The sequence below is a fragment of the Callionymus lyra genome, chromosome 2 (assembly GCF_982586985.1).
Source record: "Callionymus lyra chromosome 2, fCalLyr1.hap1.1, whole genome shotgun sequence".
In the NCBI taxonomy this organism is placed as follows: domain Eukaryota; kingdom Metazoa; phylum Chordata; class Actinopteri; order Syngnathiformes; family Callionymidae; genus Callionymus; species Callionymus lyra.
In genome coordinates, this window is record NC_141819.1 from 40189547 (window position 1) to 40204550 (window position 15004).

Consider the following 15004-nt stretch of genomic DNA (forward strand, 5'->3'; position numbering starts at 1 on the left):
TGCAGTGAAAACACTTTGGTACGACAGGTAAAATTCGACGGCTCCAGATTAAACGACTCACAGGTTACATGACGACACCTGACAGATTATATTCCAGGTGCATGTTTAATCCGCCTCTGCTCTGTTCAGCCACATCTGGAGTGATTATTGAACAGTTCGGAGCCAACATGGACATCAGGATAGAGGATCATCATCATCAGTGAACATGTTTTCATGGAAGCAGGGATTCGTGCAGGGAACCTCAACGACTTTTTATACTGAAATTAATTCACATTGACAGATGAAAATTCCCCGCTTAAGTCGTCCCTTCCATTTCTTCTATGAGAAAATGTTTGCTTCAGATTTGATTTTTAGAGTGTGTTTTTATCATCTGATATATTTAGGTTTTGTTGTACCAACTAGTTCCTAAAGTTCCTCATTTATAATTACAATATACTGGAGCATTTTTGCCCTGTGATCTTCACAGTTAATTTCATTTATACGATTGAAGATTTGTCTCGTTATCTGCAGTTAATGAAGTAAAATAATAAACTGTAATTATTTGTTCCCTAACTGATCTCAAGATCAAAGTATATTAATATTCATGTTGATATTGTAACATCCTAAATTATCTTTTTATTCCGTTTCTCTGAATGAAAATAGTTTTATATAATATTTGTCTTTGTACTTCAATAATTTGGAAAAGATTCTAAGAGAATTTCTGATTGGGTGTAAACTCTGACTCTTCCAACTGAAAATCTTCTCATGACATATTTCATAACACAAAATATTTGCATAGATTTATAGTCAGTGTTCAACGTGTGTGTCCGTCACACTTAAATGTGTAAAAACTTTCCTTTAAACTTTGGTTGGACATTAAAGTTACGTTCCTCGTCTCCAGCATAACAACAGCACACAGTAATCGTCACATTTGTCATTAAAACGAGAATAAAAACCGGGATCAGAGAAAACATATTTGTTGAAAGGCAACAGGTGGAGGTTCATCACAGCAGCACCACACACACTCCCTTTAACAATCCAGCAGGAAAATAATGTGCGAGACGTGTGTGTGTAGAGACTAGAGTGGTGTGTTTCAGTGATGCAAACTGAGGTGCAGTGACACACAGCTTTCAGAGCCCTTCACACAATGAATTAAAATAAAATAAAAAAGTACTTTCAACCATTTTTCTCCACTTGAACATCTCAACATCCTCCCTCTCTTCTGACAAAGGTCCTCACTGAAGTGAGTGTGTGTGAAGGGTTCAAAGTTAAATGTGTACTATTCAAAAAAGACACACATCATGTTGCTTATTCAAGGCAACTGGAGAAAGTTTCAGTGGTTTTAATTCCCCACGACTGCAGCAGATATTCAGAACCATCTCACATGAATTATGTGGAAGAAACTAAATATTTACAAGACTACAGAAACTAATAAAAGTGCTACTTTTGATACAATCTGAAAACGTCCCTTAAAACAGGTCAAACTGCTATATGGAGGTATATCTGTGACACCAGGATATTGAACTTAACATTTAAAATGTTGAGACATTTTTGAATAAATTCAAATGAGTTCAATCATTTCTATTTTAAAAGGTTGAATTGGTGACTTGGAGTTTTTTGTATTATCCTAACACATAGAAAACATATTTCTTTAATTATTGGAATTAATACAGCAAACTTTATTATTTTTAATTCCAAGCCTTTTAAATTCAGTATAGAATTGTGTGCACTATTGTCCGTTTTTTTAAATAATTAATTTAAAAGGGAACAAATTAAAGAAAGATTTAATTTAGAACATTTATTAAACTATGTATACTAATCACATTTTAATGGAATAGTTCCAAAAACAAAGCCAACCTTTCAATATAGAAATGATCCAATTATTATGATTCAATGCTTAAAAGGATAATATTTGTACAAAAAAAAAAAATCCAAAATTTCAAATGTTAAATTCATTTATTATTCAATATCTGGAGTGACCAAATCAAGCTCTTGTCGAGGCCCGACTCCACCGGAGCAGGTTCTGTTGTAGATTTGTACTAATCTTGTTAGCAGAGAGAGCTTAGCATCTACTCAAGTCTGATGTCTTTGGCCCCAGTTGACCTTTTGTAGTAACAGATGTGGACAGATTGGACTCCGGAGGAACTCGAGAAGCACCTTAAGTGCTGCTCCTCCGTCAAGTCAAGACGCAGAAGACGCAAGAGGAGCTCTAGATAGAAAAGCTTTAGTGCAAAGAGATTCTTAAATCCATGTGAGACGGTTTGAATCTGCGAGATCAAAGTGGCTAAACAACATGGCTGCAGAAAATAAATAATAATCTATGATGTATAAACTCTTAATATAGCTTCTATGATATGGAATAAAAATATAAAATGCACAACACAACACAAGTGGTTTCTTATACATATGTAGTTGAGATCAAATCCATCGTGATCAGTTTAAAGAGGCCGTAGAACCACATCTGTGCACACGTTTTGTAATGTTAACATCTTTTTGGTTATTGTTAAAAGCAATAATTAGCACTGTATGGGATTTTTTTTTATTTTTTTAAACCAACATTTTTGTGAACGTTCATCCGGATTCCTGGCCTTGTCCTTTATTACCATTTTTTCTGACGGACAAAACTAAACGTAAATTTAATTTAATTAGGGTCGAATGGATGATTGACTTCTTGTTGTTAAGCTCTGACCCAATGAAATCCGACGAGAACATCGTCATCATCAATAAGTTGATCAGTTATCGTGTTTTAAAGGAAGGTTATAATCGCCTCTTCTTGCATCTTTGACTTTATAATTCTTCAGAAAGATTCTCCGCACCATAAAGACATTCTACAGCCTCTTTAAATGAAAAGCAATTCTTGTAAAGATGTCAGTGCGACTCAGCAGCTCCACCAGCAGGTCATGGCGGGTGATTGTAGGAGTGAACTTTTCTCACCTCGTCAGCTTTCAAAAGTTCACGGGTTCAAGTCCCTCAGATGCTTAATCCTTGATCTCAGTCTCTTGATCGGCTTTGGTATTTGGAGATGAACGTCGGCTGCACGAGGAACCTCACCTCTCCCTCCTCCGCCCCGACAGCCAGGCACAGCAGGAACGGCTCTGATGGTCCGAGACGCCTCAGCGGGCCAGGGTGGTGATGAGACTGGCACACATTTCAAAGAAGTCCATGGTGTGAGACCCCTGTCGCGGCGAGAGCTGGGCTGAGCTGCCGGACAGAGACCCGGGCAGGGAGGAGCTGAGCTGAGGCAGATCCACCAGCGCCGGGCCGACCGAGTCGATGCTGAGCCTGGGTCTGTGGAGGCCGGCCGTGGAGCCGGACCTCTGAGGGGTGGATGAACCGGACTTGAACCCCACAGCTTCCATGATTTCGTCTGCAGGGAGAACAAATATTTATTACCAACTATGATGGTGCTTGATATGTGACATGATCTTGTTCTCTAACTCAACTGGACGGAGGAAACTCTTCATTATAACTTTATAACGTTTTTTGTTTTCCCCATTAAAGCTACAATCTTATGTTTGATGGGTATCAAAGTACATAAGTGCCTGAAAGTTAACATTTCAAACGTTGAAACTTAGGTTTAAAAAAACAAAAAAAGTAATTTAATTAAATAATTTCTATTTTTAAAGTTGTTGTTCTTTTAAATAATTGATTTTAAGACCTTAATATATTTTCTTTTTTACACATACAGACTGTATTCAACTGATCACTATTGGCCTCAATGCCATCTCTATGCAGTTTAAGAGAAAAAAAAAGTTTTTTTTTCAATTGATGAGGTTTTAAACCTGATAAAACTCAGTCAAGTTACTTCCAGCAAATCCCAGCTGATCTTCAATGAATAATCCAAGAACTAAGTCGTTTTCCTCACTCTGGTGATGCTGTCGGCAACTATTGAGAAGGTTCAAAATTAACTTAAAGTGTCTTCAATCCAGTAAATTCTGGAGAGCAAACCAACAGCACCTCAATTTAAAAATTGACAAAAGTTATCATTTATTGTTTGATTGTTTTGTCTGTGTAAACATATACATTCTTCTTCTCATTAAGTCGTTTGATGTGCTCAATAAAATATGTGAAACGAAAAAAGGACAAGTGAAGAGTTTTCATGCCACCTGATGGGATTAAAAGTACTTAATCCAGTCTGTCAGAATAAGGATCACTTTGTGTCACGAACCATCGATGCTCTTGAAGTCCAGCAGGTACGACCTGTTGTCCACCTGGTACAGCTGCAGGCTCATTTTCACCAAGTTCCCCGTTACTGGGTTCTTCCTCCGCACACGCAGATGATATGGGTTCACCACCTAAGACGAGACAAAAGAACTTAATGTGAGGGATCAACTACCACACCTTACTTAAGGTGCCAACAAAACAGTGAACTCCCATGATAATGCTCCATTTTGTGGCAGCCGATTGGTCGCTCGATACTGTATTCAAATTAAATGTCTATGTTGCAACGGTAAAAGTAATCGACAGCTGTGATTGGTTGACTGGGCGGCAAAGCAGAATAGGAGTTGTTCAGGTCACCGATACTGAGAGGGTTGTTGAGGGGGCACCTCATGTGCAATGAGTTTGAATTTGCAAGTGCAATAAAGGTGGTTGATTTAAACAAGCGTAAAAAATAATTTGTTTAAAAAGAGCTGTTTTTAGAACGTAACCTTCGCTATAAACGAGGAACCACTATATAGGGTTTTCATCTAGCAACCCTAAAACAATGTTGAATGAACTCTAAACACACATTTGGTACTATAGTCACGTGGAAGATGATGTATATCAGTTAAATATAAGTTCAATTTGTTTTTGCTGGTTCTAAACAGAGCAGCAAAGAGATACCATACAAGTGAAACATGATTATGACACCATTAAGAAAATGATTAATGAAACATTCAGATCTAGCAGAGCTATTCTGCCAAATGTCATGCAAACACATGCTAATAATATCCATTTTACCTTCCAGTCAAAGTCCAGCTGCTTCATGGCTCTGTACACTTCAGCCATGATGTCATAAGGTCGACTCTGACTCCGGATCCCGAGGTGCCACTTGGCTTTCTTCACGGTGAGAGGCTTGGGTTTGGTGGTGTTCAGGGCGTCCAGGGGACAACGAGACTTGGGACTGTCGGCCAGGAGGGGCGGCATCCTCTCCGGGTGGGGTTTGACCCCCGGTGGGAGCGGCATGCCGTCCTCCATGAAGGATCCTTGAGGAGGACTGGAGGCCAAGTAGAACTCGCTGGCCTGAGTCATGATGCGCCGGTTGTCTATGATGAGGTGATAAGCTACTGCCAGCTGATCCTGGACGTACAGAGAACATCACCATTACAGCAACAAAAGAGTCAATGTAAGGATATTACAAAGTGCACTCAAACTTTTTGGGAGCCAAGATCTCAAGCAAGCGACACAATTCTACACGATTGATTTGCCCATTTCTTTCCACTATACAGTAATGTAAATGAAATTGTAATTCTGGAAGGTATACTTGCTAGCTAAGCTAGTCAATAACAGTAGCTAGCTCCAGGTGCAGGTGCTGTTCAAGCTTGTATGGTTCAACCAATGAAGTTTCAGCTGGAACCACTCCAGACTGACAATCAACGGATTAGAATGTTCAAATTGATAGGGACAAAGAGTGTCCTCTAGATTGGTTGAAACAAAAACCTGCACCACCCCGGCCCTTTGAAGACAGGTTTTAAGATTCCTGCGACGCGGCCTACTCCCATCAGCGTGTGAGTGGAAATGGATCAATTAATGTAAAGTGCTGAACAAGCAGCAAAAGCACTTTACCATCTACTTCATTTACATCTCAAGTTCTAAGACTTTTTTCTAAGAGAATTTAAATGCTTATAAGATGTTTTTAATTTATTTTTCGACTGTAAGATTAGGAAAAAAAAACAAAAAACATAATGGTATTTTAACTAGCTTATGTTGTCAATTTATGTTTTATGTTTCTCATAAGAGAGACCAAGAGTGAATCTTTACCTGTACTTTAAGACAAATCACTCTCTGCTTTTATTATCTTTCTACTTGAAGTACAAATTCAATGAAACCTGGCCTCATTTTCCAAGAGTGCCATCTAGTGTTCTTTCAAAATAAAGACAAATATTCACCTGAGGATCTCCACTGTAGAGGCTTGTCATGACCTCTGGCTCTGTACATTCAAACTTCTCACACACTTCTTTAACAGCCTCTTCGTCCAGGACTGTAGCATCGTACGAAGGGTCCTCGGGGAACAGATATCCAGGCAGGTCCTCCTTGAACCACTCATGTTCTCTGACACACGGGAGCAGAAGGAAGTCACTTAAGATGACCATAAACAAGTGTAACCTGGCCTCCATCATTAACTCTGGGGGACTACCTGATGTCCTTGATGGTGGCCCTCTTCAGAGGGTCCACTTGCAGCATGAGCATCAGCAGTGAGGCCACGGAGCGGTTGAGGTACTCGGGGATATAGAAGACTCCTCCTCTGATCTTCTTGAAGAGAGTGGGCACGTGGTCGTCGTCAAAAGGTAGTGTGCCGCACAACAGGGCGTACAGGATCACCCCGCTGCTCCAGATGTCCACTTCTGGACCGGCGTACAACCTGAAGGACCAAGACAACGTTGGTTCTAGACAGACAGACTTTAGGGGGTCCGTAATAAGTAGGGGGGTTTATTGAAAAGTATCTGGCTGTACGATACAATATATTGTGATACTGTAAATATATATTTGTCGTATGGTCTAGTACCCGACTCTGGTGAGGAAGAATGTATAGTCCATGTGCCTCTTGATGAAGTCATAACTGATTTCATTCGTTTTTAAACCAAATTATGATCAAACATCAGCTTTACAAGACGCTGGAGTCCACTGTATCCTCTTGTCCTCAGTCATAACCAGGATTTCATTGTTCCTTTAGCTGTGGAGGATATAGTGTCTGCTGCCATCTAATGGCCGGAAGTTGAATTGCACCACAAGCAAATGAACAAATGTCATAAAGTGAATTTTTACGTTATAGGAAAATTGATAAAAGAAAATTGTATTTTATTGAAAGATAAAAAATAAAACATAATTTAAAATCCGAAAATGATACAATATATGTTTACATTTCTTTTTAATCTATACAGTTCTGTTGAATTTCGATATGGTATTCTGAAATAAAATATTGCGATATTTAACCATTGTGTTGTCTCAGGTTAAAGGTGACCCAGAGACAACACAAAGGATACCTCAAACACATTTGTGTTCAGGTTAAGTGTATGGATTTCCTAACCCCCTGGTATCAAGACAGTAACAGAGCCACACACACCTTCCTGAGATGACTTCCGGAGCTGCATAGTTGGGCGACCCACAGCTGGTCCTCAGGAACTCTCCGTCTGACATCATGTTGGACAAACCTGGTGGACAGAGACACTTTTAAACACTTTAACGGAGACGTTCAACTCAGTTTAATTGCTCGTAGGAAGTATGAGGCTCATTCCATTACAGAAGATTCGGTTTGATCGCCTTCACAACGTTCCTTAAATCTTCCAGCGCTGTTCCTTTAAATCTCCTAACAGGGCTTCAGCCAAAACACAGTGCATCTCCCTCTAATATCAGGTGACAGCGGGCCTCAAGGATTCACACCAGGGCTTACATGAGACTTGTCTGTTGCTTGAGGACGTCTTCCTGCCTCAGACCCCAGCAGTCTTTAGAGATGTTTTTAAAGATTGAACGTCTTGCTTCAGGCAATTAATAGCATATGGATGATGGAGAAACAGCTCTTTATTAAAGAATCTTTTTCGTCAATTCTTACCAAAGTCTGCAATTTTGGCATTTTTGCTAGAGTCCAGCAGGACATTTTCAGGCTTCAGATCTCTGTGGACCACCATGTGTCTGTGGCAGTAGTCCACGGCAGAGATTATCTGCTGGAAAAGCCGCCGAGCTTCAGAATCCTCCACCTAAAAGATGAAAATAACAAGATAAACATTTTTTTAAAGAAAATATTTCCTAAACTCGAGCATAAATGCCTATTATTACAATCATGTTTTATTATCCATTTCGAAAAGCAGATTCATTTATTTTAACAACCCCCATAACAGACAAAACATTCCATTTGAGACATAATACATGAATTAATTTTAAAACACTGTCTGATGTAAAACCGTCCTCAATTTTACATTAGAAATCATAGACTTGGGAGTGAGTTGATCAATTACTGAACTTACTGAAATACAAAGTGTTAGAGGGTGTTGAATTTCAGTTCAGAACAACAGTTAAAATAATGTGCAAATTAAATTATTTAAATGTGTGAGAACCCGCTTGCTTGAGAACTTGGCTTCTACAAAGGTTTGAGTCTATTAGAGAGCATTACAGAGTAGAATGTTAAAATGCAGGATGGCATGAATTATTTTATTAAAAAAAAAAAAATTAAACATAGTAAACGGCCCATATTCATCAATGAGATTATTGGAGATTTGGTTATAAATTAAAACAGGTACCACATACTGTAGAGTCCTTCTACAGTATGTGGAGTTAGAACTGCTTTACTCTGGGCAATCCTCCTCGGATCAGAAATAATACACAAGTGAATTGGGATAATATATTCCTGTCCAGGGTGTCCCCTGCCTCTCGCCCTAAGGAGCTAGAAAATGACTCCAGATCCACTATGGTAAAGGGATAAAAGTTTTTAAAAAAAATAATTATTGAATAGGTGCATTGAACCAGTAACATATCATTCACTGAATCAACACTTGATCATTTTAAATACATTCTGATATTTTAAAAAATGACCACATAAAATCAAGGACCTGAGGCCAAATATTGTTCACAATTATTGTAAAAATCAACGTAGATTAATGTTCATATGGTGACATATAAACATGTCAGTGTTTATACAAGATAAAATAGGGAAGTGAGTTTACGGTTGTCAACTATTTCCAAAAAACTTCCAATGAGAGTAAGTGTGTTGAAGTAAAATATAACATGGTACCCGTCCGTTTTTGCAGATGTAGTCAAACAGCTCTCCTCCCGACACATACTCCATCACCATGAAGAAATCTGTCGGAGTGCTGATCACCTGGTACCTAAAACAACAAAAATGACACAAGTGTTTATAGTAATAACAGAGAAAACAAGTGGAGAAACACAAATAAAGACGTTTAGTTCGATTTGATCCAGTGTGTCCTGCAACATAAAACTCATATGCAGCATAAAACATCATTAGTGAGAGGAATGAAGCGTCGAGTGCTGAGTGTTAGGTTTATAAAAGGTCAGCTGCTTCAGCAACACAAGCTCGGTCTCATGGTTGCCTGCAGACTATTGTCAACTCATAAACAAATAGACACATGTAAATAAATAGGCACGACTGTAAGTGCTCCAGTTACAGCGAGCTCACGACCAGAGAACGCACATATGTGACATAACTCGGAGTGTGATGGTGGTCTTACCCTGACCCTGACTTAAAAATAACACAGAGGCACACAGGGTCGAGATAAGGAGAGAGAGAGAGGCCAGTAGGAAATGCAGGAAGAGCTCTTGCATGTTTGTTTGGTTTAAAAAACAGTATTATTCAAACTCAAACTAGGCTTATTGTAGAATAGGTCATTAAAAAAATGTACCTTTGGCTTTCTGCAGTAAAGCAACATTAAAAATCGTACGACTGGTGCCTTCACTCACAGAGCAGCTCATTCAGAGAAGTTTTGTACATCCATAACGGTCTTGACGGCAGAATTATTTTTTCCAGACACACTATTCTTCGAACATACGTGGTCTTGACTCAAAGGTTATTTGAAACAATTCAATGCCAAACAGCCACAAGAGGCCTTACATGGTTTAGAAAGACACCGTTGGCATTTACTCAAGTAACTACTGCCATTATGCAAGACATATTTGACATGAAATTATTTTCTCAGACATGCCTATTAATATCCATTTTCATGGAGCAGATGAATTCATCTTTGCCACCCTGTAAAAGGCACTCAAGAAAAGACACATGAATTTATTTCAAAACATTATATCCAGTACATTTCAATGAAAAATTAAATTAAATAACAGGTTTGTAAGTTCATGGGAAAATTGCTAAATTTAGATTTAAAGTTGTACAAGGTGCAAAAATCCTTCTCAGTAAGTCTTCAAAAGTACAATTTAGTTTAAAACTGAAGTAACAATATAGTTTAAAAAAAGAAAATATATCATAACAAATTGTGTTGGAACTTGACTGCTTGGCTCCTGCAAAGGTTTGAATGTACAGCAGTACAGAGTGGTTTGATCTTGGCCTTGAACTTATTTAAAACTATTAAATGGCATTTAGGCTAAAGAGGCATTAAATTGTTTTAGAAGGATACCGTTTGTGCACGTCTATAATGTCCATCTTGTATTGAAGCCTCAGCGAGAAGAATTGTTGTGGAAAAAATTAAACAAGTCTGCCACAAACAAGTGTAAAATATGGACTTGTTTATTTTTTTTAATTTTTAGATTCATCCACTGAACTCCAGTTGCTTTGTTTTAATAAACTCACATTTTTGCCTATAGCTCTTAAAGGAGACTCAAAATAATACCAACCCTTAGAAGACATGAGGGCGAGTAGAAAAGGAGTTAAGTTTACCTTTTTCAGTAAACTATCACTATAAGAAGCAGATGGAGAAACCCTGCCAAGACTGACACTTGTTTTTTTTCTTTTACACCAATAATCCTACCTTTGGAATTCTAAAACAACTATACACGTAAATATTTAAATTTTTGTTCTCATAGTATATCGATATAAAACAGCACAGTATTGTTTTTTGTATTGTCTGTATTGGAACGTTAAGCATTGTTTATAAACTATGCTATGATAGTTTTCCTTTATCAAAAGCAATTTAATTCTTTAAAAGAAACCTAATATATTGTATCTACAATATCGTAATACAATTGCGTCATAGCCCCTGTATGGACAGATACTTGCCAATACACACCCCTAGGCAGGGCTAGAAAATTAATTGTTACTGGTTTGCCTTCTAGTCCTTCTTTTAGTCCCAATGGTTGGAACAAGTCATGAAAAAAAAGCTTGTGAGCTGCACAAACTAGTCTCGCCATCCACTATACATAGACGACAAACTGAGGACATTCAGTTGTGCAACAACATCACTAAAATTAGGATTTTTTTTTAAGCCACCTGGGAAGCTCATGGGCACGCTCAGTACAACGCAGCTGCTGTCAACATCAACAATGAGGCCAGCAAAGAGGCAGTCAAAACAATGAGCACTCAGTACATTCGACTGATTTAAAAAAAACACTTACAGCTTGATGATGTGCGGGTGTCTGAACAGTTTGAGATTCTGGATCTCCCGTTTGATTTTGCCCACCACATCCAGACTGCGGATCCTCTGTCTGTTCAGGATCTTCACGGCGACTTTATGGCCCGTCAGCTGATGTTCGCCGACTGTGGGAGTGAGCAGGAGAGTTACAGCAAACACATTGACACATCGGATGCACCAGGGAAGGTAAAGAAACATGAGATTTACTTTGTTATCGTTTAAACAACTCCGAGCGCCGCCACTATAGCGACTTGTTTCCATAACAGAGGCCAAATAACACTTAAGAAGCATGTCCAGGATGTTCTCAAACTTAAGAATCTATAGATATACATCGGAAAAAATAAAAACTACAACAAGCAAGGATATTGATTTAGATACAGTTATCACAAGCATGAAAATCATCCAAGCCGTTCCCAATCCAATTTAAATATCTTTAATAAGAAATAAAGATTAAAGAATGTCCTGGACTGTTACTGTTGCGTATAGTTTATACTGTAGTGTGTGTGACTTAAGTTTAAGTGTATGGCTCAGGGCTTGTATTCCAGTTTCTGCATGAGACTGGAGTTGTTTTACATTTTCAAACAACAACTTGATGACACAATGCAAGCCTAAGATAATTCAAACACTAATAAATTAGCAACCCATCCCCTTTACCAAACTATATGGCATTCAATTTGAAAACTAAAACTATAATTTATGTGATTTAAGATGCTAGATTTAATTACATTAATTTATTTTATTTTCAAACGTGTATGAAATAAGTAATTATTTTTACACACTAAAGAAAGAAATACAAATGTGAATAATTTTTTTCCATTTCTTAGCCATTAAATATGATTAATTTGTCGTCATGTAGCAAATTGCCACACATTTCTATACATGTATCCATATAAATAATATACAAGCACTCATAACAGAAAAAAATAAATATATATATTGTCTCGTATTATCTACATTACACAATATAACGCAGTATATAGTTTAATGTATAAAAATCCCCATCCTTTTTGAAAGGGATTCAAGTTTGAACAATAAAAAAGGCAAGTTCAAAGTTTTTTTTTTTCGTGTGTATGTCTTTTAGTTACATAAAGGTAATGCAAATAAACCTGAACTCCAGCGCTGCATGACTATACAGAAGAAAATAATATTTTGATGTAATTGAAGTACATTTCATAAAGTATACTTAAAGTATGTCAAATAATAAACTCATAGTACATTTAAATATACTTCTCTTTGCTAAGGGGTGTCAAAATTAAACATTCAAGTAAATTACTTTAATTTTGGTATAGAATAAGTATACTTATAGTACTTTTGAATATACTTATTTTTGCAAAGCTTTGGAAAGACCTTCCTCTTTGTGTGTTTGATGGATCTACTGACTCCTTTAAGAAACATCTTAAAACATTTTTATTTGTTCAGGCTTTTCCTTGATTTTCTGGAACTCCTGTGTTGTTCTCAGTTTTATCTTGACCTTTAAAGTATATACTTTATTGAGTATTGTTTTGATTGTTTAAGCGCTTTGTGACCCTGGTCTGGAAAAGCGCTATATAAATACTAATTACTTACTTACTTACTTAAGTACTTACTTTACTTACTTAAGTGATGTAAAGAGTAAACTTCCAAGTGAACTAGATAAATAAATATACTCACTTTTTACACTTTAATATTATTATTTTGCTAAGGGATTTCAAAAGTAGATTTATGTATACTACTACTCGGACGTTACACGTTAATACACTTACTTTTGCATTACGCATCATCGAAGCGATAAAGCACAACAAATAAACAAAAAAAGATGAAGAACTAGTCAGTATTTAAGATTACTATAATACTAGTTGATATAGGTTGTATGTGTTGCAGCAGTGAGAGAGAATAGTTCACTGACACACTTCATCCTCCAGCACTGGTGTGATATTGACCCTCAGGCTGAAGCTCACAAGGTCATCCGGACAGTGGAAAACTAGCTAAGAAAACAGCAACACGACCCTCCCTCACTCTCCCGTGTCTGTCCTCACACTGGACCAGATCAACATTAGGAGCTGCTGGAAAGCTCGCCAGCTCGAGCGAACACCACATAGGCGGCGTTTCCTGGAGAGGATCTTGAAGATGAGTGACACACACTCAGTGTCGTAAAGAGATGGACGCGCAATAAACACCGGAATATTTACTCTTTAAGAGAAGTAGTGAGTCTGACAAAAGCGTGTCAAGTGAGGGTCGCTGTCGCTCAGGTGGTCGCACCTGTCGTCGTCGTTTATTGGGGGGGCTCCGTGGAAGAATTTGACTTTCAAGCGCTGCGATTCACGAACACGTTTACGTCAAGTGTGTCCCCCGCGCGCACCGTATCCACGCACACCTACGCTAGAATCCTGCGGTGACTTCTTCCGCGCTACCTTGTGAAGGGGCAACTGCTACGACACTCACAGCCGTGACGCGACACACACAACATGACTTAACTCTTCACTTTGCCGAAGGTTCCCACTCCCAGCGTGTCTCCCAGGATGTAGTGTCCGATCTTCACCCGGCCTTCGTGCTTCTGCTGCTGCCGCTCTGCCATCTTCTCACTCCTGATGGGTGCGCTGCCTGCGTGCTTTTGGAGAGCGCGGAGGGGCGGGGCGCTCCTGTCAGGAGGAGCGATGTGTCGCACGGGAGGTCCTTAAAAGTCGGGGTTTGGGGATTTTTTTACCTGGAGGACCTGATCATGAGGGATGATGATGAGTTGGAAGCGTTAAAAAGTTCATTTCCCTTCGTAAAACTCGATCGAAAAACATACTTGATTCCCACTCACCTCCATTTCTGTACAATTGCAACAACAACGTTAACCCCGCCCCCCAATGACCATATATGGTTGTAGAAAGTTCTGTTTTGCTATCTGACAGCAACGTCATAAAGCGCAACACGTGCATTATTTTATCACAAGAACGTTTCAATAGTTTTTAGTTATAATAATTTGAACCATAACATGATGATGTTTCTAACATATTGAGTTGAATAAATTTTATTAAAAAAAACTGCATACACGTCAATTGTGTTCTTTTTTAGTATATGCACTTGTCCCGTTTATTTGTTCAGTTCTTGATATATTCATCATTATTATATTTATTCATGTGCTTATTTTGAAAAATTGAACATTTTATTGTATTATCATGTATTATCATTAATCATGAATGTTAATTAATTTATTCATAGTATTGTTTGTTTTTTTATTATTATTTATTACGTTTTTATCACTTTTTTTTATAACAATTGAATTTGTTTTGTTTCAAGGTTTTTTTTTATGTTTACTGTATGTCCTAATTTATTGTTTATGTATTTTAATATTTTTTGTGAGCTGATCCATTCTCCAATGTGGTAAAATAAAAGTGTATAATTCCATCCATCCTTCAAGTAATCAATCCATTCATATATTTATGGGTTTGAGTCGACTTTAAACTTGGAGGATTACATTTTATGAATGCAGCAGGTTTTTATAAAAAACTGTTATCACGCAAAAAGTACGCTTTTGTTTAAGCATGTATTGTAGATATTGACCGGAAGATGGCAGCAGAGTATCGTTTCGAAATGCTCCGATTGGAAAAGTTTCAACTTCACTAACGGCCTGACGCAGAGCAAACTTTGTACCACAAGTGAGGGAATGCGTTTTTTTATTGGAAAATTAACCATACCATGTTATTTTTTATATATACATACCAAATTGTTTTTGTTAGTTTTGGGGTATTACAAAAAACATATAGTCCCTTGAGTCTTTGTTGTCACGTGTGGTCTTTACGTCTTTAATCTTGAAGTTATATAGGTCC

At 37.8% G+C, this 15004-nt stretch overlaps 1 protein-coding gene across 1 annotated transcript; it reads right to left on the bottom strand.

The window, feature by feature from the left end:
- Positions 1-42: 42 nt before the first annotated feature.
- Positions 43-13876, bottom strand: prkaa2 (protein kinase, AMP-activated, alpha 2 catalytic subunit). Its single transcript, XM_087785193.1, has 10 exons — positions 13665-13876; positions 11194-11335; positions 8906-8999; positions 7730-7874; positions 7244-7331; positions 6317-6541; positions 6069-6231; positions 4921-5259; positions 4148-4274; positions 43-3346 (listed from the first exon to the last, which is right to left on the bottom strand). Exons 1-10 carry the CDS (start codon positions 13762-13764, stop codon positions 3093-3095), a joined length of 1677 nt encoding a protein of 558 aa, XP_087641319.1. The 5' UTR covers positions 13765-13876; the 3' UTR covers positions 43-3092.
- Positions 13877-15004: the final 1128 nt, after the last annotated feature.

Coding starts and splice junctions, on each gene's coding strand:
- prkaa2 (XM_087785193.1), bottom strand. CDS start 13,764: ATGGCAGAGCGGCAGCAGCAGAAGCACGAAGGCCGGGTGAAGATCGGA. Junction 9,000..11,193: donor CACCCGCACATCATCAAGCT/GTAAGTGTTTTT, acceptor TTGTTGTTTTAG/GTACCAGGTGATCAGCACTC. Junction 6,542..7,243: donor CCGGAAGTCATCTCAGGAAG/GTGTGTGTGGCT, acceptor TTGGTCCTTCAG/GTTGTACGCCGGTCCAGAAG.